The following is a 24,002-nucleotide window of genomic DNA, read 5'->3' on the forward strand; positions in this document are numbered from 1 at the left end:
AGTATGTCCTTCGAATTTTCCAAAGTTCCCAATCTCCCTATAGTGACAATAGAAAACATGACAAAAACTGTAATCATTTACAAGTTTCTAAACAAACCACTCTATTCAGCATGTCAAATGCAAATTCTGGATGGTATTCTCGACAAAATAGCTCCATATTAACACACGCAAATGCTACCGAGTGACAAAACAGCTCCATATTAACACACACGAATGCTACCATTTTGGGTTATGTGGGTGATTATCCTTAAAAACTTTCTTAACATGTGCTTATGCTTTTGTATGTTCTCTTTGGGAAAATCGGAGCACTTCATTATGAAAAATAGCACATCGGTATTTAGGAAATTTTTCAAATTACACCGGTATTTAGAGAATTTTCACAAATTTGAGGGGCAAGGGGTATTTTGGTAATTTCCCATTGTTTTTATATAGCAACTTTGTTTTTCCTTTGGTGCATGTTGTTGGCAGCAAGCCTTGTCATTCTATCATTTTACTTGCCCTTCGCTTGCATAGTTCAATATGTGTGCTTTTTTGAAATCATAAGCACCTACTAACTCTGGGTACTGTGACAACTTTTCTACTAAAAATTGTTGTGCACAATTTGTTGAGTGAGTTCTTTTGTCCTTGATGTGTGTATAAATATTGTTGCAAGTGCAGCCTGTTTAAACGAAATGATGATCAATCTGCCATCTTTGGCTCATAGCAACGTCTTACAACACTCTTATTCAAGCCCAAAAACATGGAGGGGAACTTGAAGCTGTCCAATAAAGACTTCTATTTACCTTCACATGCACTCTGCACTGGCATCGATGATCCTTCAACTCCATCACAAACAATCATAATATTGCACACATGCTACAAATCACCCATGCAATTGCCTTGGGGATTCCTCCACTTGCTTAAATATTTCATTGTGCTGTATAATAGTTAACCTTAAATAAATTCAGATGGAGGATAACAGTACATATTGATTGGCCTTGCTACAAAAGACACAAGAAGTGGAGCACCCATGGCTAAGATCGTGCGACAGGCATTCCAGCCATGTGGAGTGCCCACTTCTGACATAGAAAAGATGTATTAGGCATCAGCCAAAACAATACTGAAGGGATATGATGGTGCATTTTCTTACACTGGAACAGTATTGCACGATCTCCTACCAAGCTCATACTTCGGCTGCAATTCCTTGTGAGCTGTAGTTCTTGAACAGATACTGTAGTATTTCTTCATAATTTTCCATCCTTACTCCTGTATTGGGGTCCAACAGCAAAGGAACCAGACCCTGCAAAAGGTTAAAAACTCTTTAGCTCTGGGTTTGAACCTAACCTCTCGTCGACCCTCTCAAAGACTTTACCTGCGAAGCACCAGTTGAGCCCACACCTACATTGTGTAATACATAAGGTAGCTCCAGTTCACAAAGAGCTTCTCGTACAATCCTTGCAAACTAGAAAAACCAATTGTTTATACAGAACCAAGGCCCCTGAAATGACGAAAACTGCTAAAGTTAAATTTATCCTGCAGCCGTAGAAGCCAAAACCTGATTATTTTCGTATGAAAACAGTTCTAGTTTCTTCCGCGGAATCTCAGGAATGGCAGCTTGCCATCTGCTCATTCCACGACCAGCTCTCATCAGTGTTGGTACCCATCCTGTAAGGATAGTGCTGTACAAAGAATAAAAGGTACAAAAGAACAACATTAGTCCTCCAAGCCATTAAAAACCCATGAGGAGGCAATACAGAAACATCAAACCTCTCTAGCAGCCCCTTGGACGGCTCCTTCCCACCACCATATGTTTTAAAAAGGTACTTCACGATGTCCCCTGTATCCCAGAAATTTACATATAGAAGCAGCAAGATCTAATACCAAAAACAGATCAATTGATGCTTCAAACCTACCACTTTCATAAAGGCTAATGCCGGTATTCATGTCGATTAGATACGGAAACCTACAAAAACAAATGCGTTATGTAAACTCGGCCACTTGACATGAGAACCAACAATAAGCCTCTATTGCCTTTGCACATCAAGTAACTCCAAAATCGCAATCAACATGCAAGCATTGGTCTTGATGAGCTGCCTGAAGAAAATTCTCGATCTCGTCAGAAAAATCTTCTTTGATCCTTACAATAAAAATCACATAGGCGTGTACTGCCCCAGATGACAGAAGGTTTTTATTTTAATGCCTAAAGCCTTGAGCCTTAGCCGTAGTTCTCAAATTTACGTTTCGCATACATTTAGTACAAAACGTTGAACCTTACAGACTAAAAAACATACTGCTCTTTTCCCCCTCTCTCTCTCACAAAATTCCTGTGGTGTAGCGATCCCTTGGGGCAAGGATAGACCTGCAGAAAAACAACCAAGGTGTCTAACTTCAAACAGCAACAGACTGAGTTTTACATGAGATAGGCTTTATTCCATGCATTTCAGTCTTCAGATGTGCATGTGAGCACGTGTGCGCCTGCGCATGCACGTGTGTGTGAAAAACATTATATTCATATATGTATTTATATATATATATATATATATATATATATATATATGAAAGAGAGAGAGAGAGAGAGAGAGAGAGAGAGAGAGAGAGAGAGAGAATCAAAATATAAACCTCTGAAGAAAGATCTAACTCGGTTAGTGCCTCCCGCACTCGCCTACAAAACGGACATGCCTCTGCATACAAGAAAGAGAAACAAAACAAGAATTACATCACAAACCAAAACAGAAAGCTTCAGAAGAACAGTAAGTCGGAAAAAACTTCTAAGAAACAACTGGCATGTTCGATGCAGGAAAGATGTTAGACCAGCTTAAATGTAAGTATGTTATAATACAAAGTGCATTGTACAACACAATTCTCAACATGACGTTTAAGACATATAAACACACAAAGTGCGGATAAATTTTGAAGATAAAACTGACTAGATACTGGTAACAAAAGGCGACTTCAACCACACCTAGCTTGTGGCCATCATAAACAATTTCAAAGGCACAATCTAGAAACATTATGAGCCACAACTGAACCTTCAATCAAATCCAACAGACTAACCTCATGAGCATCCCCAAAAAAAAAGCACCGAAAAGATAGATGAAGAACAATTACCGCAAAAACATGCTCCATACTTCAAAGCTACATGTGAACCATGTTAACTTATGTTAAGCAGTAAGCAAAAAATCAGAACCTGACTAATGTTTGAAATAGTGTAGCAGGGCTACAGTGTCACTTGCACTGGACAGGCACTATCCCGGAATATCAAGGGCTCCGATCTAGAATGAGAAAACTAATGCAATGTCCCTAAGAAATTTTGAGCTAACTTCTTGTTTTGCATATATACGATAATCAACGACGATTACTCTTCTTTCAAGAAGGGGGGATGTCACAAACTGCTGACATGTCAAACCACTGAAGACCAGATTATGGCCGAGGGGCCTAAACCCTAGAAGGATTAGAAGCAGAAGTTCTCATCAACTTACAGATTCTCCACAAGTGAGGCAAATCATTAAAGTTTTACCAACTTATGGGACCTCGTCTGATCGGGGCCCAAGTCTCCAGAATTAAAGCCAGCCCCCACACACACACACAAAAACATTGCGTAGAAACGTGATGACATGGCAACTATACGGACACTCACAATTTGCGCTAATGACGTGGCAAGCTGTATGGACCGCGAAAAGCGTTGGCAGATGCTAACGTGGCACATTGTACGGACAGCCCTCTGCACAAGCCTTTGGAAACCAAATGTTTTTAAACCTTGATGCGTTTCATCTACTGCTTTTGGATAGGCCCAAGGCTTTTAAATATGGGTCATGGGCTCATTCTTTGGCATGCTCCCGCGTAGAAGTGCAGATGATGGAGTACCGGTGTTATACTATGTTGAAGCAATACAAAGAAATACCGAAAGGGGACGCCAGGGTTTGGGGCCAGTGCTCTTGGGATGGAACTCCGCCACTCCGCATCTCATGTGTCCTGCATTTGTTCCAGGTCAGTGTTATTAACTTATTTGAAGTGCTTAAAATTTGTTCAGTCAGGTGAGAGCCACAGTGCATGCGCAACCTCCCAAGGCTAAGCATGCCTAGCAGCCAGACGCACAGGCTGGTACCTCGAAAGAGACCAGCAATCAAACAGCTGACAGTTGGCAGCAGGTGCCTGGCCACCGCCGACGGGTGGGCTCGCCCCACTGCTCCCCCTAGTGGCCGTCCTCCTGCAGCTCAGCAGCACTGGGTCTGACAGGGAACCGTTTTGACCCCCTTCAGCAGGACCCGCCTAAGGAGGCCCCATCCACTTTAATTCCTCCGCCTCCACCTCCTCCTCCCTCAGCCGCCGCCGCTCCGCCTTCCGTCCCTCCTCTCTCCCCGGTGGGGCCCACAGCCTCTTCTCCCGACCCCTCCTCCACTCCTCCTCAGACGCAGGGAACTGGACATGCGTCTGCCGCAAGGCAATCTCTTGGTAGTGCTCTCGCTACGAGCCGTGTGGCTCCAGAGGGACAGCCCCAGCTGAGGCCGCCTTTTCTGGTGCAGACTTCTCCTTTTGCAAGAGTCCCTAGAGGTTTGACTAGCTTTGACATTCGCAAACGCTAGGACTTCTTCGACTATAGCTTCACACGGTTCCTGGGTGACTCTTCTCCAGACCTGGAGGAGGCTTTCTTTCGAGTCCACGTCCTCTTTCTTGCAGCTCGATCCATTGAGGCTTTGGACACAGCAGTGGGGTTTCTCCTTCCCGCTGTGCGATAGGGATCCTACAAAGTGGACGATGCACACAGTTCTTGACTGGCTTCAGATTTAGGCCACTGAGTTCTCACACCACAGAGTAGACTTAGGGGTGACAGATCTGGTACAGACACTTTGGCCTCTTGCCAAGTTCAACGTGACGCCACTGGATGCAGCGGGTTGCAGGCACATTGTGGTGCATCTGTTTGCTGACACTCAGAGCCCTCCTTGTTATGTATTTGTACATGAGGATTACAGAGGATGTAGCCCTACGGGCTGCACGCTCGGCTTAGGTCTAGGTGTGACACTCACTCCATACGCGCTTGTCTAGAGGCCGTTCGGATGCGGATTACTCCCCATCCAAACCGGCCTCAAAGATAGCGAGGTTGGCTGTTGTTGCAACATCTGTTTTCTCTCACCGACTCCATGAGGATCATCTCATGGAATGTACAGGGATTAGGAGGGCCCCAGTTTCAGCGTTAGAGGGGTTGGCTGCATCAGGAGCTTCATTGATGCCTTGTGGGGGATGAGATTGATATTCTTATGTTACAGGAGCATCACTTGTGCGAGAGCCGCATTAGACGGTGTGGTCAGATTTTGCGTGGTCGCTATGAGACATTTTAGTCAACTACATTTGGCCCTGGAGGCATCCAGGGAGGGGTATGTATGACTATTGCGGATTCTTTGCAGCAGGTCATTGTGGGCAGAGGTATTATTGTACCAGGCAGAGCTCAGTGGATTACTATGCAGGTTCAGGGTTGCCTCATGGGTTGACAAGTGCACGGGCAGAGTTCTAGTCTCAAGTTGTGGAGTCTTTGCCCCATGCAGAGCAGTGGTGTATTGGGGGGGGACTTCAACATGTTGGAGGACCCCTCTGATCAGATAGGAGGTGGCCATGTCATGGTGCACGGGGCTGAGCTGGCAGCTTGGGAGCGGCTATGTATGACTATGAGGGTTTCTGATGTTTGGCAACGCTCACGTTTTGTGAGACCCCCTGACAGCTTGGTTTTCTCTCGTTCTGATCACAGAGTTGGAGGAGAGAATCTATCTAGGATAGATTGCTTCTATGCTAGTGACCGCATTTGTGACTTGGGTGGGTCAGTTTGCATCTTGGTTGGGACATCCTTTTCGGACCATACACCAGTGATCCTCACAGAGAGAGATAGACAGAGGAGGGGGAGCACGATGCTACGCATCCCTGAGAGGATCTTGCTGGACTCTGAGCTCAGAGAGCAAGTGGTGGCTCTTTGGACAGAGGGCTTGGACACGCAGGACTCTCCTGCTGACAGAGTGGCCTCTGGACTTGCTCAGCTTAGTCGGTTCTTTCTTCAGGAAACTACGGCCCGCCAGGGCGTTCTTTGAGACAGTGGGACCCCGGCATGCACACGCCAGTGTCAACCAATTGAGGAGGCCTGACAGGTCAGTTGCTTCAAAGCAAGAGGACATGCGTGCAGTTGCTACTGACTTTTACCGTGACCTGTTGTCAACAAAGCCTCAATCAGAGCGTCAAGATGCATGCAGAGAGCAGGTTTAGGCACACATGCCTTGTCTTGTGACTGAGTAGATGCACCAGAGGCTTGAGCTGCCTCTTCAACTAGAGGAGCTCCACGTGGCCCTCAGAGCACTCCCCCATGGTAGTTGTCCAAGTGAGGATGGTTTGACTCCCAGTTTTTCCTTAGAGTACTCGGACTTGCTTGGCTCAGATCTTTGTAGTGCTTTTCAATACATTTTGCACACAGGTGAGATGCCTGACAGCATGAGTGAGGGCTTGATCTACCTTATTCCCAAGGAGGGTGGCTCCTTGGATGAGATTCGACAGTGGTGGCCCATCACCATCCTCAACTCAGTCTACAAAATTCTTGCCAAGGCTCTGAGTTTGAGGATTCAGCCACTTCTAGAGAGCATCATACATGAGAAAACAGGTTTTGTCAAGGAGCGCAGTATCCTTGACAACATCTTTACTTTCTGAGAGGCATCTGCCCTCGTGCGCCTCCATGGTGAGGATTTGGTGATACTTCTTCTCGATTTTAAGAAGGCTTACGATAGAGTTGACTGGGACTTTTTGGAGAGCACTCTTCGCAGGATGGGCTTCTCAGATGCCTGGATTAGAGGTGTATCAGCTCTTTACAGACGTGCACACAGTCGCGTGCTTCTAGTAGGAGGTAGTGGAGATCGTTTCATGCTCACATGTTCTGTCAGAAAGGGCTGCGCTCTTGCCTCCTTCCTCTTTCTGTTCTATGTTGAGTCAATGAGCAGATTTTTGGGTTCACAGCAGGTTGGTTGTGTGGCTTGGCACTCCCTATTCGGGGAGATGAGCTACTGGATGCTGAGTTTGCAGATGACTCAGCTTTGTACTTAGGAGGGCCACGAAGCCAACCTACACAGGTGTGAGCAGGCTCTTGAGACCTTTTGTTGTGCATCAGGCGCACTGATCAACTAGAGGAAGACAATGGATTTCTTGGTTGGCAGTGCTCCTCCGCCTGTTTGGTTGCTAGGTGAGGGTTTCACATGGATCCCCCAGGGACTGCAGTTCGATACTTGGGTTGTCAGGTTGGCTTGGACTTGTCTCCTAATCAGCAAATTGCTCCCCTCCTCCTGTCCATCAGGAGGAAGCTCTTACATTGGAGCTCGGCATGACTCTCTTTGGCAGGGGCAGAGTTGTAGTGGCCAACCAGGTGTTGTTGACTACTATGTGGTACATTACATCTTGTTGAATCTTTTCAAGCTCCTACATCGGCCAGATAGAGACGCTGATCAAGAATTTCCTTTGGTCAGGACGCGATACTCAGATAGCCCAGGCCAAAGTGGTCTGGCAGGTCATCACTCTACCTTGTTCTCGGGGGGGGGGGAGGGGCGGGGGGGGGGGAGGGGATCATAGACCCAGCACAGCAGAGCAGAGCCCTCCTTGGGAAGTTTGTTGTCAGAGGACTACTTCCAAGGGAGGAGTCCTCAAAGGAGTTTTTGCTTCAGCGGCTTAGAGCTAGAGTGCCTCAGGCGGGAGGCCCTTGAAGACCTTCCACCAAATGGATTTTCACAGAGATGCACATAGTTGGCCTGAGCAAGAGACTAGAGGACCGTTTTGCTGTGAGCCTGCTTCGCCCTTGGGAGCAGTTGCGAAGAGGCCTGGAGCAACACCAGCCTACTTGCACGGAGGAGCGCCTGAGACAGCCCCTTGTTTGGAACCCCATGGTCAACACTCAGACTCCAGAGAGGCCACTTGGTTGGTAGTAGGCCTCATGTTTCTTGGGGTTTCATGGCAGAGGGTCCAGCACGCACTTTAGGTGACTCGCTACAGTTCTCAGGTTTGTCAGAGGAGCTTCAGAGCATCCAGCTCTACAGGGCATGAGAGGGGTGCTGAGCATGTGTCAGGACATCACAGAGGCAATACCAACTGAGTGGCTTACATCTCTCGAGTCAACAGCGTCTAGATGGATGGGGGCCTTCATGCGACTGGAGGTCCTTATCGCAGTTCGGGCTTGCTCAAAGACTGTACCCTCCATGTTTTTCGAGCTACAGAGGCTGCCCTCTCTCATGACGGCCAACCGCCCATGTGTAGGCACGTCCACCCTAAACCGGGTATCGGCCATTGACCGTCGTCCACCAATCACCGGCCATGTATCTACCTCTATCGACCGTTTTCTAGTCATTGTCCGGCCAAAATATTTTGACTTGAGATCGGGTATTGATTTTTGGTTTTCCAATGAGTAATTTTTATCACACGCGATGGCTTCTCCTCATAACATAGGCTTTACAAATGTGCTTTTCTAACACAGAAATTACAAAGATAAATCAGTCTCCATACTTAACAATCTTCCACTTGGAAACTGATCTCTCAAACATGTGCCTGCTTTCCGTTCTGGCTCTTATCATTGAATACCAATTAGATGAGCTAAAGCTCACTTTCTATTTCTTAACCAATTTTGTCAACATGTCTGTGCGATTCTAGCTTATGTGCACTTTTGCAAGCTTTAGTTGTCCCCCTTCCAAAGGAGCATGTATGAAGTGATACCTGTCACCAGCGTGTGACTACTATCTATCCTTTTTGTTGATTTCTTTCTTATTATCTATTTACTTTCACTTTTTGGAAACACCCCTCGGGAAATCTAACTGCCCTGCATTGCATAGCTAGTGTGGAACTGTCCAGAGGGAGTCCAGTCCTGAGGGCAAGAGAGCACTAAGGTTGGACAAGGACTATGGTTAGCCAAGTGGGGTCATTGACTAGCCAAAGTGGAATCCTTTGCTACAGAGGCTACATTTCAGTTTTGGATGTGGCCGCAGTGTACAAAGAGGGTCGGATGACCTAGAAAGATACAATGGCAGCATCTCCTAAAATTTAGGGAACTGCTATTTTGGGACCTGAAAATGTCTTCGCGTCATTACGTGCAGTTTGACATGGGGATCATTTTGTTACTCTGTGGCCAAGTCAACAGAGGCTGCAGGTGAGATATTTTTAGACCCGAGGGTCTAAAGCGGGAAAATGCACAAATGAGTGACACTTGGCACTCTGAGGCCAGTTTACTACTTATAGAGAAGGCAAAAACGTGATTTATAGTTGGGAGGCTCATTTTGCAAGTCTCTGTCACAGGTTAAGAGCTATGGAGTGCTTGCTTTCCCTCTTATGCACAGTGCGGTGCCAGGAGTGATGCCCTGCACGCTACGCACTGCCCTCTCTCTCCCCTTTGGCAGTATGTTATGCCCCTCTAGTGGGCTCTTCATTTGACCAATGTACAGTTGTGTGGGTTCATGCGCGATTGCCGAGGCAAGAGCCTCTTGCACAGGTACTGGATTAGCTAGCGGCTAATCCCCCCGCAGGTACAGGTGAATTCGGAGAGGTTTCACGCCAGAAATCTCGTCCGATTCAAAGGGCAAGTAGCCCTACAGGTGCGGGAGCTCGAGGACTTGCTAGGGATGCGACCGGCACGCGAAACGGAGCCCGAAACAGTGAATTACAGCCTGCTGTGTATTTTTGCAGGTTTAGGGTTTTGGCCCTAAACGGACCCTAATACCCCCAGGAGGTTCGGGGACGCAAGGGGACCGCTGTACAGGCGATCTGGAGCATTTTCAGGGCTGAAAACAGAGAATTCAGCATGCTGCAGATTCTCGCCAGGTTTTGCAAAGTGCCCGAATGCGTCGGGAAAGTCGGTCAATGCGTGGGAATACTGACCGTGAAGGGTTCTAGTACAGTTATGCTGCCGAAATCAGGCTGGAACAGTGGAAATTCAGCCGAGTTTGTGCGGGGCAGCTTGTAGGGAACCACAGCGTTTATTCCCTCTTTTGAACAATAAAGAAATACCGAAAGGGGCGCCTAAGTTAGGGGCCAATCTGGTGTCCGTCTACTCATACAGGTGCAATCTAGCAGCCTGTATCCCTCTCCCCTTTGTTGTGTCTTGAAAGTACAGGTAAAATAGACGACTAATAATGGGTGAAAGCTAAATCAAGGTTTAAAGTAAAGTCTACCGCCCTTTTTGGTTTGAACAGGCCGGTTTCATGGTTCCATCGACGGGATTAAATCACTTTTTCCCATAGAAGTGAGCCTTGGGCAGTTTTCGGCTTGAAGACACAGGGGATCATAGACGAGACACAGGGAATTGTAATTATGGCTGACAGACCAGATGATGTGACTGAAGAGGTTTCCTCTTCACAGGGTCAACAGACACATGAAGTGGGTGAGTCCTCAAGACCACCACAGACTGATGATGATATATTCAGGACCCAGTTGGCTACTGCTGTGGCTATGTTCACACAAGTAATGCAGAACCCAAGGTTTTTAGCCTTTCTGCAACCTCCTGTTCCGTCTCAGCAAGTTGGGTCACTGGATCATATTCAAAAGCCTGTTAAGGCTCGAACACAGGTGATTCATACCGCACAGTCAATGGAAACACCTGTACACTTGACGGAGAACATGCAGTCTCCACAACGTATGCCTAAGGTGCAAGAACAGGTGGCTGAGATGCCAGTTTTTCAAGCTGTACCAGTTCAGCCCGCCACCTTTCAACAGCCTATAGCTGGTTCTAATGGGCAGGGAAGCAACTTACAGGCTATGCAACAGGTCTTCCCACCACCTTCAGTACACCCTGGCTATTTTGGAGGTGGATCCGTATTCCAAAGCATGGCTGGTCATGCACCTGGAAATCAGTTTTATACGCCAGGAACAGTGTTTGCGGGTGCTCAAACGATGATGCCTAACCCCATGTACAGTGTCATGGGTATGCAACCAGGGTTTCAAAGCACTCAGGGACAATTTGGGATACCACAAGCAAATTTTGGTATGGCTGGAATTACAAATCAGCAGCCAAATATGGCATTTCCAGGTCAAGTTAATAGCGGCCAAGGAACACAGATGAACCCTAATAGTGTTCCCATGTTTCAGTCACTTCCATATGACAATTTAACGCCGCTGGAGAGGCCAACTCCGTACAAAGAAGGTGGCAAAGGTGTGACATTCACGACCTTTACAGGGTTTGATGACAGGAAGAAGGCTCTTTCATTCCTCCAGCAGTTTGACAAGGCCTATGCAGGGGGAAACTTTACAGAGGCTTCAAAGGTCCGCAAGGCAGCCACTTTCTTGACAGGGAATGCGGGACAATGGTGGACAACTTTATTGCTTCAAGGGCAAGCTCCGTCCACATGGATTTACTTCAAGCAGATTTTTGCAGCAGCATGGTTATCTGATGATTTCGAAGCAGATGTCATGACAGAATGGCACCAGCTTAATGCTGCCACTTGCAGAAATCTGGATGATTACAATCGGAAGTTTTGGAAAGCTCTACTTCCAGTAACTTCCTATAGGTTTGTGCCATTGACAGAACAGATTGAAAAATACTGTTGTGGCCTACCTAAAGGATTGAGAAAGTACTGTACGAAGACAAAAGTCACTACTTTGACGCAGCTCATCGAGGTAGCAAACACTGGCAATGGTTTGCTCAAGGGAGAAGATTGTGAATTTAACACTGGCGTCAAGGCAGGATCAGGCAAGAAAAATTCAGCCAAGAAGCACGTTCCCAATGAGGCTCCTAAAGGGACTCAGGAGTCGGCCAACGCAGGGAAAGACAAAGCTACGGCTGAATCAGAAAAAGGACCAGCAAAGAAATGGAAAAGACGTTTTCCTCGCAAGTCAGAAGAGCAAAAGAAGGTCCTGAGGACAGAGAACAAATGCTTTATATGTGAGCAGCCTGGCCACATTGCTTACAATTGTCCTACAAAGAAAAGGCCAGCTGATTCTGAAGACAAGGAAGACAAGAAAGGAAAGAAGCCCATGGCTGGTCTAGTGCCAGATATGGTGGGCGATAAGCCAAATTCGGATGCAAGTGAGCTTTGCAGAGCATGGGGAAAGGTCAGGGATCAAACAGTGCTTATCTTCTTTGATCCAGGTGCCAAAGCCAACTTCATTTCCCCAGAATTGGCTTCAAAGTTGGGAATCAGACCTGAAGAGATGGGGTATACAGCAGAGGCAGGTTTGGCATGTCCTGGCCATACAGAGGCTGTGACACCCATCATTGGAAAGTTGCGTCTACATATCCAGTCCTATGTAGATGCTGAAGAATTTTACATCATGCCACTGGACGGATGTGATGTGTTGTTAGGTATTCCTTGGTTATTTCGTGTACAGGGAATCATGGATGCCTACAACAAAAAGATCACTGTACAGAGCAGGGGAAAGACTCACATTCTGGATGTAAAGCTTAAAGGGGAGTCTATTCCTACTGTATCAGCTTCTGCTATTACTTCTGTAATGAAAAAGCATCTTTCTGCGTACTTGGTTTTTGCACGTGAAGTGTCAGATTGTGATGAATCAAATTTATCTGTGCTAGATAAAGAAAGGTCAATGTTTTTACAACAGTATAGTGACTGTTTTTCCGATTCATTACCGTCTCAATTACCGCCAGAGAGACCCGAGGACCATGCGATAGATTTGGTGCCAGGCTGTAGCCCACCAAATAAGCCTCCGTACAGGGTTAGTGCGGCTCAGCAGAAAGAGATAATGGGCCAAGTACAGGAGCTGTTAGAAAAAGGGCTGATTCAGCCCAGTTCATCTCCATTCTGTTCTCCAGTATTGTTGGTGCAGAAAAAAGATGGCTCATGGCGTATGTGCATCGACTACCGTGCACTGAACAAGAATACCATCAAGAATAGGTTCCCTATACCTAGAATTGATGATATTATGGACAAATTAGAAGGAGCAGCTATGTTTAGCAGGATAGATCTAAAGAGTGGGTACCATCAGATCCGCATTAGATCAGAGGATGTGTACAAGACTGCTTTTAGAACGACGTTTGGCCTTTACGAATTTTTAGTGATGCCCTTTGGTCTCACAAATGCTCCTGCTACGTTCAATAGGATGATGGACAGAATTTTCCGTCCACACCAGCAGTTTGTTGGTACATTCTTTGATGACATGATAGTCTATTCAAAGAATGAAGAGGAGCATAGGCATCACTTGGCCATTGTGTTCAAAGAGCTACGCAGTCATAGGTTGCTCATCAATGCAAAGAAAAGTGAGTTTTTTCTGGAAGAGATTCACTTTCTGGGACACATTGTCTCAAAGGACGGTGTCAGAATGGATCCTGCAAAAGTCGAAGCGATCAAGTCATGGCCAAATTTGAAGACGGTGCATGATGTCCGAAGCTTCTTGGGACTATGCTCCTATTACAGAAGGTTTATCCGAAATTTCGCTGAGATTGCTTCACCTTTACATGCTCTTCAAAAGAAGGCAGTCACCTTTAGATGGACACAGAAAGAGATTTCAGCTTTTAATCTCTTAAAGGAAAAGATGACTTCAGATCCAGTCATTGTGTTGCCAGATCTTAGGAAGTCATTTGTGGTCCAGTGCGACGCCTGCGGTAGTAGCATTGGTGCTGTGCTAATGCAAGATGGCAGGGTAGTAGCCTATGAGAGCAGAATTTTACAAGGGCCAGAGATGACCATGCAGGTCTATGAGAAAGAGTTACTGGCTGTGATTCATGCGCTCTTAAGTTGGAAACACTACCTGCTAGGTGCAGATTTCGTTGTCCAAACGGATCATCAGACCTTGCGATACTTCTTGACACAAACAAAGTTATCTGAAAAGCATATGCGATGGGCAAATATTTTGTCCATGTTCCATTTTCAGATTGTGCATGTGGAAGGCAAGAAGAACGTTGTGGCTGATGCCTTGTCAAGGAAGCCACAAATTTCAGCTGTGTCGATTCCTTATCATCATGAACTTGATGATATGAGAGAACAGTATGCAAATGATGAAGATTTTGCAAGGGTCTTCGAGCAACTAATGGATGGACAACGTCATGAACACTATCTTCTTAAAGACGGGTTCATGATGATGCATGGCAGATTGTGTGTCACAAAGCCATTGCGACGCAAAGTTATGGAAGAGAGTCATGTCCCACCGTATGCAGGGCATCGTGGTATCGATGCTACAGTTAAAGCGGTTGAGACATTCTTCTATTGGCCTACATTGAGAAGGGATGTGGATGCCTTTGTGCGAGAATGCCTAATATGCCAAAAGGTCAAGTTTGACAGGCAAAAGGCACCAGGGTTATTGCAACCACTACCTATTCCAGATAAACCATGGGAAAGTATTGCTATGGATTTTATCTTTGATCTTCCAAGAACGCAGACAGGAAATGATGGTATTTGGACCATTATTTGCAGATTCAGCAAACAGGCTCATTTTATTCCTGTCAGGAAGAAGATAAAGCCAGATCAGATGGCACGCTTGTTTATGAGCAATATTTTCAAGTATCATGGCATGCCACAGTCGATTATTAGCGACCGTGATCCACGCATGACTAGTTTGTTCTGGAGAGGCTTGTTTGAGAATATGGGCACCATGCTCAAATTCTCTTCGTCATTTCATCCTCAAACAGATGGGCAGTCAGAAGAGGCAAATTCTACTGTCCTAGATCTGCTGAAGTGCTATGTGTCAGAGCATAAAGGAAGGTGGGAGCAGTATTTGCCATTGGTGGAGTATGCATACAATAATACAGTGCATTCATCAACTGGCAAGGCACCCTTTGAGATAGTTGAAGGTGGCAAGAAAGTTCCTCCCATACTGCATACAAAGGACAAGATATTTGAAGCAGATAAGTATGTTCAAGACATGGATGAAATGTACAAGAAGGTCAAAGTGGCCTTAGAAAGGACTCAGGCAAAGCAAAAGAAAGCAGCTGATCGTCACCGTCGTGAAGTGGTATATTCACTTGGTGATTGGGTGCTTTTACGCTTTGAAAAGGCAAGGTTAAAGAAGATGAAGGGCAAGGAAAGACTGTTTCCAAAGCTCAACATGCGTTACTATGGGCCTTTTCAAGTATGTGACATAATCAGTGATGTTGCATATAGGCTGAAATTGCCTGACAGTTGGAAGATTCACAATGCGTTTCATGTGAGTCTTCTCAGACCCTATGTGGGTGATGTGCCAGAAGCTATTCCAGCTGAAGATCAGCCGGAAGTCGAGGAACTTGACGAGATCTTGGTCCCTGAACAGATTTTGGCACACAAAGAAAGGAAAGTGAAAGGCAAGGTTGCTAGGCGTTACTTGGTAAAGTTCAGAAACTATCCACCAATGGATGCTAAGTGGATGGAAGAAGGTGAACTTGCAGAGTCACCAACTGTGTTATCACTTTACCTGGAAGCCTTCGATTTGCAACCTACCTTGACCCCTTGAGTTTCAAAGCTAAATGGATTGTCAGTGTGACAATGGCTTCTGAAACAAATGATGTACATGGTATTTAAAGTGAGCTCAAATGAAATACCTGTTACATGAATGTTAGAGCTGTACAGATTGTCAGTTTGGCAATTGCTCTTATGGAATGTCCAAAAGTTTGGTTAGTGCTATAGAAGTGAGTATTTCTTGTCAGTCTGTCAAGGATACAGTGATTGCTTCTATTAAAGAGTACATGTGTAACTGCATTCTTAAACTGTCGGTTTGGGTATGCTCGAAAGTGTTACGGGATCCAACGTGTACTATAAGACAGTGGCAAAATGTGCAGCTACCATTTTGTCATTGGAAAGTTAGTGACTCAAAGCAATGGCAGAGTGTGCAGCTACCACTATGTCATTGGGACAGGGTTCACACGCAGGCAATACATGAGTCGACGAGGTGTTGAATACACCAGGGTTGACAATGAGCATGTATGTGTCGTATATGTGTCGACAGGTGTTGAATACATCAGTGTTGACAGTAAGCATGTACGACATAGATGCAAACGAGGACGTTTGAGATTTCAAGAGGGGGGTATGTCACCAGCGTGTGACTACTATCTATCCTTTTTGTTGATTTCTTTCTTATTATCTATTTACTTTCACTTTTTGGAAACACCCCTCGGGAAATCTAACTGCCCTGCATTGCATAGCTAGTGTGGAACTGTCCAGAGGGAGTCCAGTCCTGAGGGCAAGAGAGCACTAAGGTTGGACAAGGACTATGGTTAGCCAAGTGGGGTCATTGACTAGCCAAAGTGGAATCCTTTGCTACAGAGGCTACATTTCAGTTTTGGATGTGGCCGCAGTGTACAAAGAGGGTCGGATGACCTAGAAAGATACAATGGCAGCATCTCCTAAAATTTAGGGAACTGCTATTTTGGGACCTGAAAATGTCTTCGCGTCATTACGTGCAGTTTGACATGGGGATCATTTTGTTACTCTGTGGCCAAGTCAACAGAGGCTGCAGGTGAGATATTTTTAGACCCGAGGGTCTAAAGCGGGAAAATGCACAAATGAGTGACACTTGGCACTCTGAGGCCAGTTTACTACTTATAGAGAAGGCAAAAACGTGATTTATAGTTGGGAGGCTCATTTTGCAAGTCTCTGTCACAGGTTAAGAGCTATGGAGTGCTTGCTTTCCCTCTTATGCACAGTGCGGTGCCAGGAGTGATGCCCTGCACGCTACGCACTGCCCTCTCTCTCCCCTTTGGCAGTATGTTATGCCCCTCTAGTGGGCTCTTCATTTGACCAATGTACAGTTGTGTGGGTTCATGCGCGATTGCCGAGGCAAGAGCCTCTTGCACAGGTACTGGATTAGCTAGCGGCTAATCCCCCCGCAGGTACAGGTGAATTCGGAGAGGTTTCACGCCAGAAATCTCGTCCGATTCAAAGGGCAAGTAGCCCTACAGGTGCGGGAGCTCGAGGACTTGCTAGGGATGCGACCGGCACGCGAAACGGAGCCCGAAACAGTGAATTACAGCCTGCTGTGTATTTTTGCAGGTTTAGGGTTTTGGCCCTAAACGGACCCTAATACCCCCAGGAGGTTCGGGGACGCAAGGGGACCGCTGTACAGGCGATCTGGAGCATTTTCAGGGCTGAAAACAGAGAATTCAGCGTGCTGCAGATTCTCGCCAGGTTTTGCAAAGTGCCCGAATGCGTCGGGAAAGTCGGTCAATGCGTGGGAATACTGACCGTGAAGGGTTCTAGTACAGTTATGCTGCCGAAATCAGGCTGGAACAGTGGAAATTCAGCCGAGTTTGTGCGGGGCAGCTTGTAGGGAACCACAGCGTTTATTCCCTCTTTTGAACAATAAAGAAATACCGAAAGGGGCGCCTAAGTTAGGGGCCAATCTGGTGTCCGTCTACTCATACAGGTGCAATCTAGCAGCCTGTATCCCTCTCCCCTTTGTTGTGTCTTGAAAGTACAGGTAAAATAGACGACTAATAATGGGTGAAAGCTAAATCAAGGTTTAAAGTAAAGTCTACCGCCCTTTTTGGTTTGAACAGGCCGGTTTCAATACCTCACTTCTATATGCTTTGTCCTTGAGTGAAAAGTTGAATTCTTTGCAAGGTGAATGATACTCTGTAACAAACTTGGACACAACAGAGATTCACTTCAAAACAGTTCATAAAGATGACACGGCCCGGCGTAGTTCTGTGCCCAGAGGTATTGGCCCCAAGACTGGCGCCTTTTTCGGTATTTTTTTTTATATTAATCTCAGTACAAGAGAGCAAGCAGGCACTCACTCTCAAACTTTGCGTCCAGATGCTCTGAGACCCACTTATTTATAAGTACAAGGAATGCCCAAAAGCAGAGCCCCAAAAATCTCTAAACTCAAATATCTCAAAAGCAATTGTCACAAAAGCTCTGCCATAAAAATCTACCAGCGTAATTTTCGGAATTCCGTACAGCGTACGGACTGCCACGTCATCAACATGAAATCCGTCGCGTTTTTCGACGATCCGTACAGCCTACCACATGTCAATCAACCTGTCCGAGACTGAGTGTGTGTCCAAGGGCTAGCCACATCACCAGTTTGTGACATACCCCCCTCTTGAAAGAATTGTAATCGCCCTCAATTACGCCTGCAAAAACAAACAGTCCATAAACTGTCTTAGTAGACACTGACTGTTAGTACCAACGCACTAGACACAACACATCTAGCACATGTATCAATCGATAGTCACATCACTGGACATCAGAGGACATCACATTACAAATCACATTCATTCCAAATCTCATACCATGATTAATCGGCAACGTATTTAGTAATTGCATCTAGGTCCAGTCAGGACCTCACAGTGCCCGATTAACTAATCCATATTGCAATCATGTCTATAGAGATTTATGAGACCGAAATGCTGCAGTCATTTTGTCTTTCAGTTCTTGCACTCAAACAAGTCAAGTACAAATCAATCAGTATCATTTTCATTTTCGGGAATTCCAGTTCATAAAGTCATACAACAGAATACTGCCAGCCCAACAGTATCCCTAAAACCCAAAGGGACGTCAGTGGGGTAATCTGTTGACAAAGGAGCGGAGCAACTTCCCTCTTGTGCAAGCCCGCTGCACTAGATTCACCCATGTTGAAATCGGGGTTCTATCGGAGTAGACCATGCTAAACCGAATGCTTCAAGGTAAAGTTTCAGAATCTGAGGAGTATATGCTAGGTCCTCCTCCTCCATCCACTACACATCCAATGCAGGATAGTTCTTGAATTTAACCAAGAACCGCCTAATCACTTTACCTTTAATCTTTCTATCTTTATGTGCCAGTATTTGTTCTGGAACGAGGATCTCCTCGCTTTCCTCCACTTCGGGTTGCTCATCTAGCTCCCCATCATCGGGCACATCGCCTTTAAAAGGCTTCAAGAGACTCACATGAAAAGCATTGTGAATTCTCCAAGTATCGGGCAGCTTCAATCTAAAGGAGACATCATTTATCTTTTCTTTTATCTGGAAAGGTCCATGGTATCTCATGCTAAGCTTTGGAAAAAGCAGCTCCTTTCCCTTTTTCTTTCTCAAGCATGCCTTCTCAAAACGTAAGAGCACCCAATCGTCTTCCTTTAATTTCAAATCGCGAAGGTGTCAATCTGCTGCCTTCTTGTGTCGTTCTTGATATTTCGCTAACGCCTCCCGGACCTTGGCAAAAGCAATGTCCAAGTTCCTCGTGTACTAGTCGGCTTCAAAATTCTTATCTTTTGTGTTAAGGAAGGGTGGAAACTTCGTAGCACCTTCAATAATCTCAAATGGCGCCTTCCCCCCCCCCCCCCCCCCCAAAGAGTGAATCGTGTTATTGTAGGCAAATTCCACCAAGGACAAAAAAAACTCCCATTAAGTCTTCCGGTCAAAAATGTAAGACTTCAATAAATCCAGTACGACTGAATTTGCAGTCTCAGATTGCCCATCTGTCCACGTGGGAAGATAACAAGAAATGCAACCGTGTGTCAATGTTCTCTCAAATAGCCTTCCAAAACAAACTCGTGAATCGGGGATCTCTGTCAGAGACTATTGTCTTAGGCATGCCATGTAATCTGAATATCTGGGCAATGAACAGTCTCGCTAAATGGTTCGGCTTGACTATTTTCTTCACTGGAATGAAATGAGCTTGCTTGTTAAATCTGTCAATAACAGTCCACATGCCATCGTGCCCACTCTGTGTCTTCGGGAGATCAAAAATGAAATCCATAGCAATACTTTCCCAAGGGCGGGTGGAAATGGGTAAAGGCTGTAACAATTCCTGTGCTTTATGCCTGTCAAACTTGACCTTCTAGCATACCAAGCAATTGTGTACAAAATCGTCCACATCCTTCTTGAGTCTCGGCCAAAAGAAGTAACGCTCCACACCTTTCAAGGTGGTATCAATGCCGCGGTGACCCGTAAATGGTGGACAGTGGCATTCGGTTAGAATCTTTTCCCTCAATGATTGTGTAACACACAACATCGTTTTCTTCATCAAGTAGCCATCCAGTATGGAATATCCCGCTACAGCCTCCCCATTCGGTATTCGACTGAATACATAAGAAAAATCTAGATCTGTGGCGTACTGATCGACCATGTCCTCGAAGCTTCTATGATGAATGGGGGAAATAGCCAAGACTAACAGCTTCGGGGACAAAGCATCTGCCACCAAGTTCTTTTGTCCCTATACATGGCCAATCACGTATAGTATCAATCTTGGTCGTGTCCATTTGTACTCCTCCTGCTAAAACGATGTGTCCCAAAAAGTGCATCTCCGGTAAGAAAAATTCACTCTTCTTGGCATTGATTACCAACTTATGATCTTGCAATGCCCGAAAGACCTGTAGCAGATGGTGTCTATGTTTTGCCTCATCCTTGGAGAAGACTATAATGTCATCAAAGATAGTGCCAACAAAAGATCTGTACTCTCTGAAAATCCTATCCATCATTCGGTTGAAAGTCGTTGAAGCATTGGTAAGGCCAAAAGGCATCACCAAAATTCATATAAATCGAAGCTCCTCTGAAAAGTTGTCTTGTAGATATCTCCCGACGCGATTCAGATCTGATGATATCCACTTTTCAAATCGATCCTGTTGAAACGAGAGGATCCCTGTAATCGGTCAAGAAAATCATCGATCCTGGGAATCAAAAATCTGTTCTATTTTTTTTCCGAGAAAAAGATCCTTCTATTAGTTAATGAAACTGCCCATAGGGCTACAACCTCCTCTTCAAGAGAGGGCTAACAACAATCATGATGGGGAGACTCTCCCAATGAAAAAACAACATATGTACAATGAGGCTAGATCAAGAGATGGGAGGAGGGGAAAGCCACACAGGTGGACGATAGTGCCATCTGAGCACACCCTAGAACTTGGTGAAGAAAGGCCCAGGACGCCAGAGTCGCAAGAAAGCCTCTCTACGCTCCCGCATGCGGACCGAACTGCCCTGGAGTGTCTCAAACTGTCCTCTGAGAGTATGGATCAGCTCTAGCCAAAGATCCGTCGAGCCCGCCAGATGAACAAGAGTGTCAAGCCACTGATGAGCTCCCAAAACTCCTCTCTCTCACTGCACCACTCATGTGGAGTAAGCCAAAGATCCGTCGGGCCCGCCACATGAACAAGAGTGTCAAGCCACTGATGAGCCCCCAACACTCCTCTCTCTCACTGCACCACTCCTGTGGAGTAAGCTCTGTAGCAGGCTGGAGTGTAGGTCGACCCCCTTGTATCATTATCATCCTGCTGGTGGAAGATAGCTCAAATTGAAGTGCCGGGCCCGTGAGAGTGGACCAAGCAGCCGCCCCCCAAGTGTACTGCCGAGCAGTGGAAAGAGCTGGCATCAGCAGGAGGACACGAAGCCACACCTGCTGTGCCAAAGAACAGTCCCAAAGACAGTGACGCTGACTCTCCACAAGATGGTCACAAGCTACACATGCGGCCGAGAGACCACTATGTACAAGCCACGTTCCAACTGCTATAGCTCTGTGTGCAACCAGCCACTTGAACAAAGTGACTCGTCTCAGCTGTCTAGAGTCCCACAACCTCTCCCAAAAAGCTGTCAAGAACTCAGCTGCGAGACCCTCCTCCTGCCAATGAGGTGCTGCAGCAGGACGAGCCTCTCTCTGCGCTGCCAGTATGTGACGTCCCAGTCGAACAGGGTATTGAAAGAAAGGGACACTTGGATGGTCAGTGGAGGAGAAAGGGTCCCTCCACAACCACTCTCCAAGATCCCACTGTACTCGTGCCAATGGACACCTCTCCCAAGCCCCCAGTCTCCAATGGCCAATCTCCAGAGCTGCTGGGTCGGGATGTATAACACAAGTCCTCCCACATATGCCCACCACGTGAATCCTCTGAAAACAGCACTCTGCCACCTGTGGGGCCTCTAATGCAACTCGGTGTAAGCGTCCATCACCCTATAGCTCGAAAAACAGGGAGGGTGTAGTCTCTGAGCAAGCCCGAACTGAGATGAGAACCTCCAGTCGCGTGAAGGCTCCCATCCATCTGGGCGCTGCTGACTCAAGAGGTGTGAGCCACTTAGCTAGTACTGCCTCTGGGATGTCCTGACACATGCTCTGCACCCCTCTCATGTGTAGCTGAATGCCCTCAAGCTCCTCTGACAAGCTTGAAAATTGTAACCAGCCACCTAGAGAGCACGTTGGACCCTTTGCCATGGGACCCCAGGAAACATGAGGCCGACTACCAACCAAGTGGCCTCTCTAAGTGCTAACCATGGGGTTCCAAACAAGGGGGGGTTCCAAACAAGGGGCTGTCTCAGACGCTCCTCCGTGCAAGTAGGCTGACGCTGCTCCAGGCCACGCCGCAGTTGCTCCCAGGAACAGAGCAGACTCACAACGAAGCGGTCCTCTAGTCTCCTGCTCAAGCCAACTCTACGCATCTCTGTGAAAATTCATTCAATCTAAGGCACCCTGGCACTAAGCCGCTGAAGCAAGAACTCCTTCCAGAGCTCCTCACCTGGAAGAAGTCCTCTGATGATGAACTTCCCAAGAAGGGCTCTACTCTGCTGTGCTTGGTCTATGATCCCCAACCCTCCTTGAGAACAAGGAAGAGTGATGACCTGCCATGCCACTTTGGCCCGGGCTATCTGAGTGTCACGCCCTGACCAAATGAAGTTCCTGATCAGTCTCTCTACCTTGCTAATACAAGAACTCGAGAAGATCCGACAAGAAGTGATGTACCACATAGTAGCCAACAACACCTGGTTGGCCACTACAACTCTGCCTACCAAAGAGCTCTAATGTAAAAACTTCCTCCTGATTAACAGGAGGAGGGGAGCAATCTGCTGCTTGGGAGACAAGTTCAAACCAACCTGACAGCCCAAGTACTGAACTGCATTCCTTGGGGGAATCCACCTGAAACCCTCACCTGGCATCCAATCTGGCGTAGGAGCACTACCAACCGAGAAAGCCATTGTCTTTCTCAAGTTGATCAGTGCGCCAGATGCACAACAGAAAGTTTCAAGAACCTGCTCACACCTGTGTAGGTTGGCCTTTGGGCCATCCAAGTACAAGGCTGAGTCGTCTACAAACTCAGCGTCCAGTAGCTCATCTCCCCAAATAGGGAGCGCTAAGCCACGTAAACCAACCTGCTGTGAAACCAAAAACCTGTTCATCGCCTCAGCATAGAACTGTCACGTGACACATCCAACCCTATGTGTTCGTGGACAAGCTACACCATAACAGGGTTTTCGTCAATCCAGTCAGTCTAGATTAGAAGTGATCTGGCACTTTTTGTGAGTCTATTCGTAGACCATGCATGCCCAGTCACTTAGTATAGATGCATATCCTCTGGTTGCACACAGCATGATCATTAGTATTCCCATCAGATTCCATCAGGAGAATTTTCCAGTGCATTTAGCCTATTTTCCCTATTTTTGACATTTTTCACTTATTAATTTAAGTGACTTTCCAACAAAAGAAGGTTAGCACTAAATGGCAGATGAGCAAGGAGAACAGCAGGCCATTGGCAACAGGTTCCCCCCTCTCTCAACCAGACTCTCCAAGAACCTCTTGGCGTTTTTCCTCACCCAAGACCTAGCGTTTTGCATCATCGCCAACAGCCCCCTTTTGCCTTAGCGTTTTCAGCAGATACTTGACCGCAGCCCCCCCCTTGCACCTAGCGTTTTTCATGATCGCCAGAAGGCCTTGTTCCCTGGCATTTTTCAGCATCAGATCGCAGCAGGACAGCAGCATTTTCAGCCATAAAACACAACAGTCATCAGCGTTTTTATCAGGCTATTGCAGCGTTTTTCAGCAGCCCAAAACTGCCCCGAAAAAGCAGCAATTCACCCGCACCAGATTTCAGCAGTTAGCGTTTTTGGACAGCAGTTAGAACCATCTCATTTTCAGCCCTATTGTCGTCATCCCCATCCCGGTTGTCGTTGTCGACATAGCCTAGATTTGCATCAACCACATGCATCAACATTGTACCACTTTGTGCAATCATAAGTAGACCACTCTCGCCGACGAGAGTGGGGCCTTCGGAGGAGGGTTTTACAATGTCTCGGGTATCATATCTCTCTTCTCTCTATCTCTCAGTCTCATTCACTTGCACGCACAGTGTCCATTCACTTTGTTTGTGATCGTAGCACTCTCTCATTAAGAACGGAAGGCTCTACCTTCCATAAGAACAAAAGGAAC

General features: G+C 46.4%; 1 protein-coding gene across 2 annotated transcripts in view; it reads right to left on the reverse strand.

Annotated features, from left to right (window-relative positions):
- Positions 1-822: 822 nt before the first annotated feature.
- Positions 823-24,002, reverse strand: part of LOC147429051 (Thioredoxin family protein) — a 41,653-nt gene continuing 18,473 nt past the window's right edge. Inside the window, exons 4-12 of one of the 2 annotated variants that reach the window (XM_086495555.1) lie at positions 2,599-2,660; positions 2,271-2,338; positions 1,893-1,942; positions 1,747-1,816; positions 1,535-1,658; positions 1,352-1,441; positions 1,244-1,279; positions 1,130-1,173; positions 823-1,058 (exon numbers count right to left, since the gene is read on the reverse strand). In XM_086495555.1, the coding sequence (XP_086351681.1) occupies positions 944-1,058; positions 1,130-1,173; positions 1,244-1,279; positions 1,352-1,441; positions 1,535-1,658; positions 1,747-1,816; positions 1,893-1,942; positions 2,271-2,338; positions 2,599-2,660 (659 nt within the window). In that variant the 3' untranslated portion in view covers positions 823-943. Of the gene's footprint in view, positions 1,059-1,129; positions 1,280-1,351; positions 1,442-1,534; positions 1,659-1,746; positions 1,817-1,892; positions 1,943-2,270; positions 2,339-2,598; positions 2,661-24,002 lie in introns of both variants that reach the window. The other variant, XM_086495554.1, reaches the window with a different exon arrangement.

This window comes from Adiantum capillus-veneris, chromosome 22, assembly GCF_014529385.1.
Source record: "Adiantum capillus-veneris isolate H3 chromosome 22, ASM1452938v2, whole genome shotgun sequence".
Lineage (NCBI taxonomy): Eukaryota > Viridiplantae > Streptophyta > Polypodiopsida > Polypodiales > Pteridaceae > Adiantum > Adiantum capillus-veneris.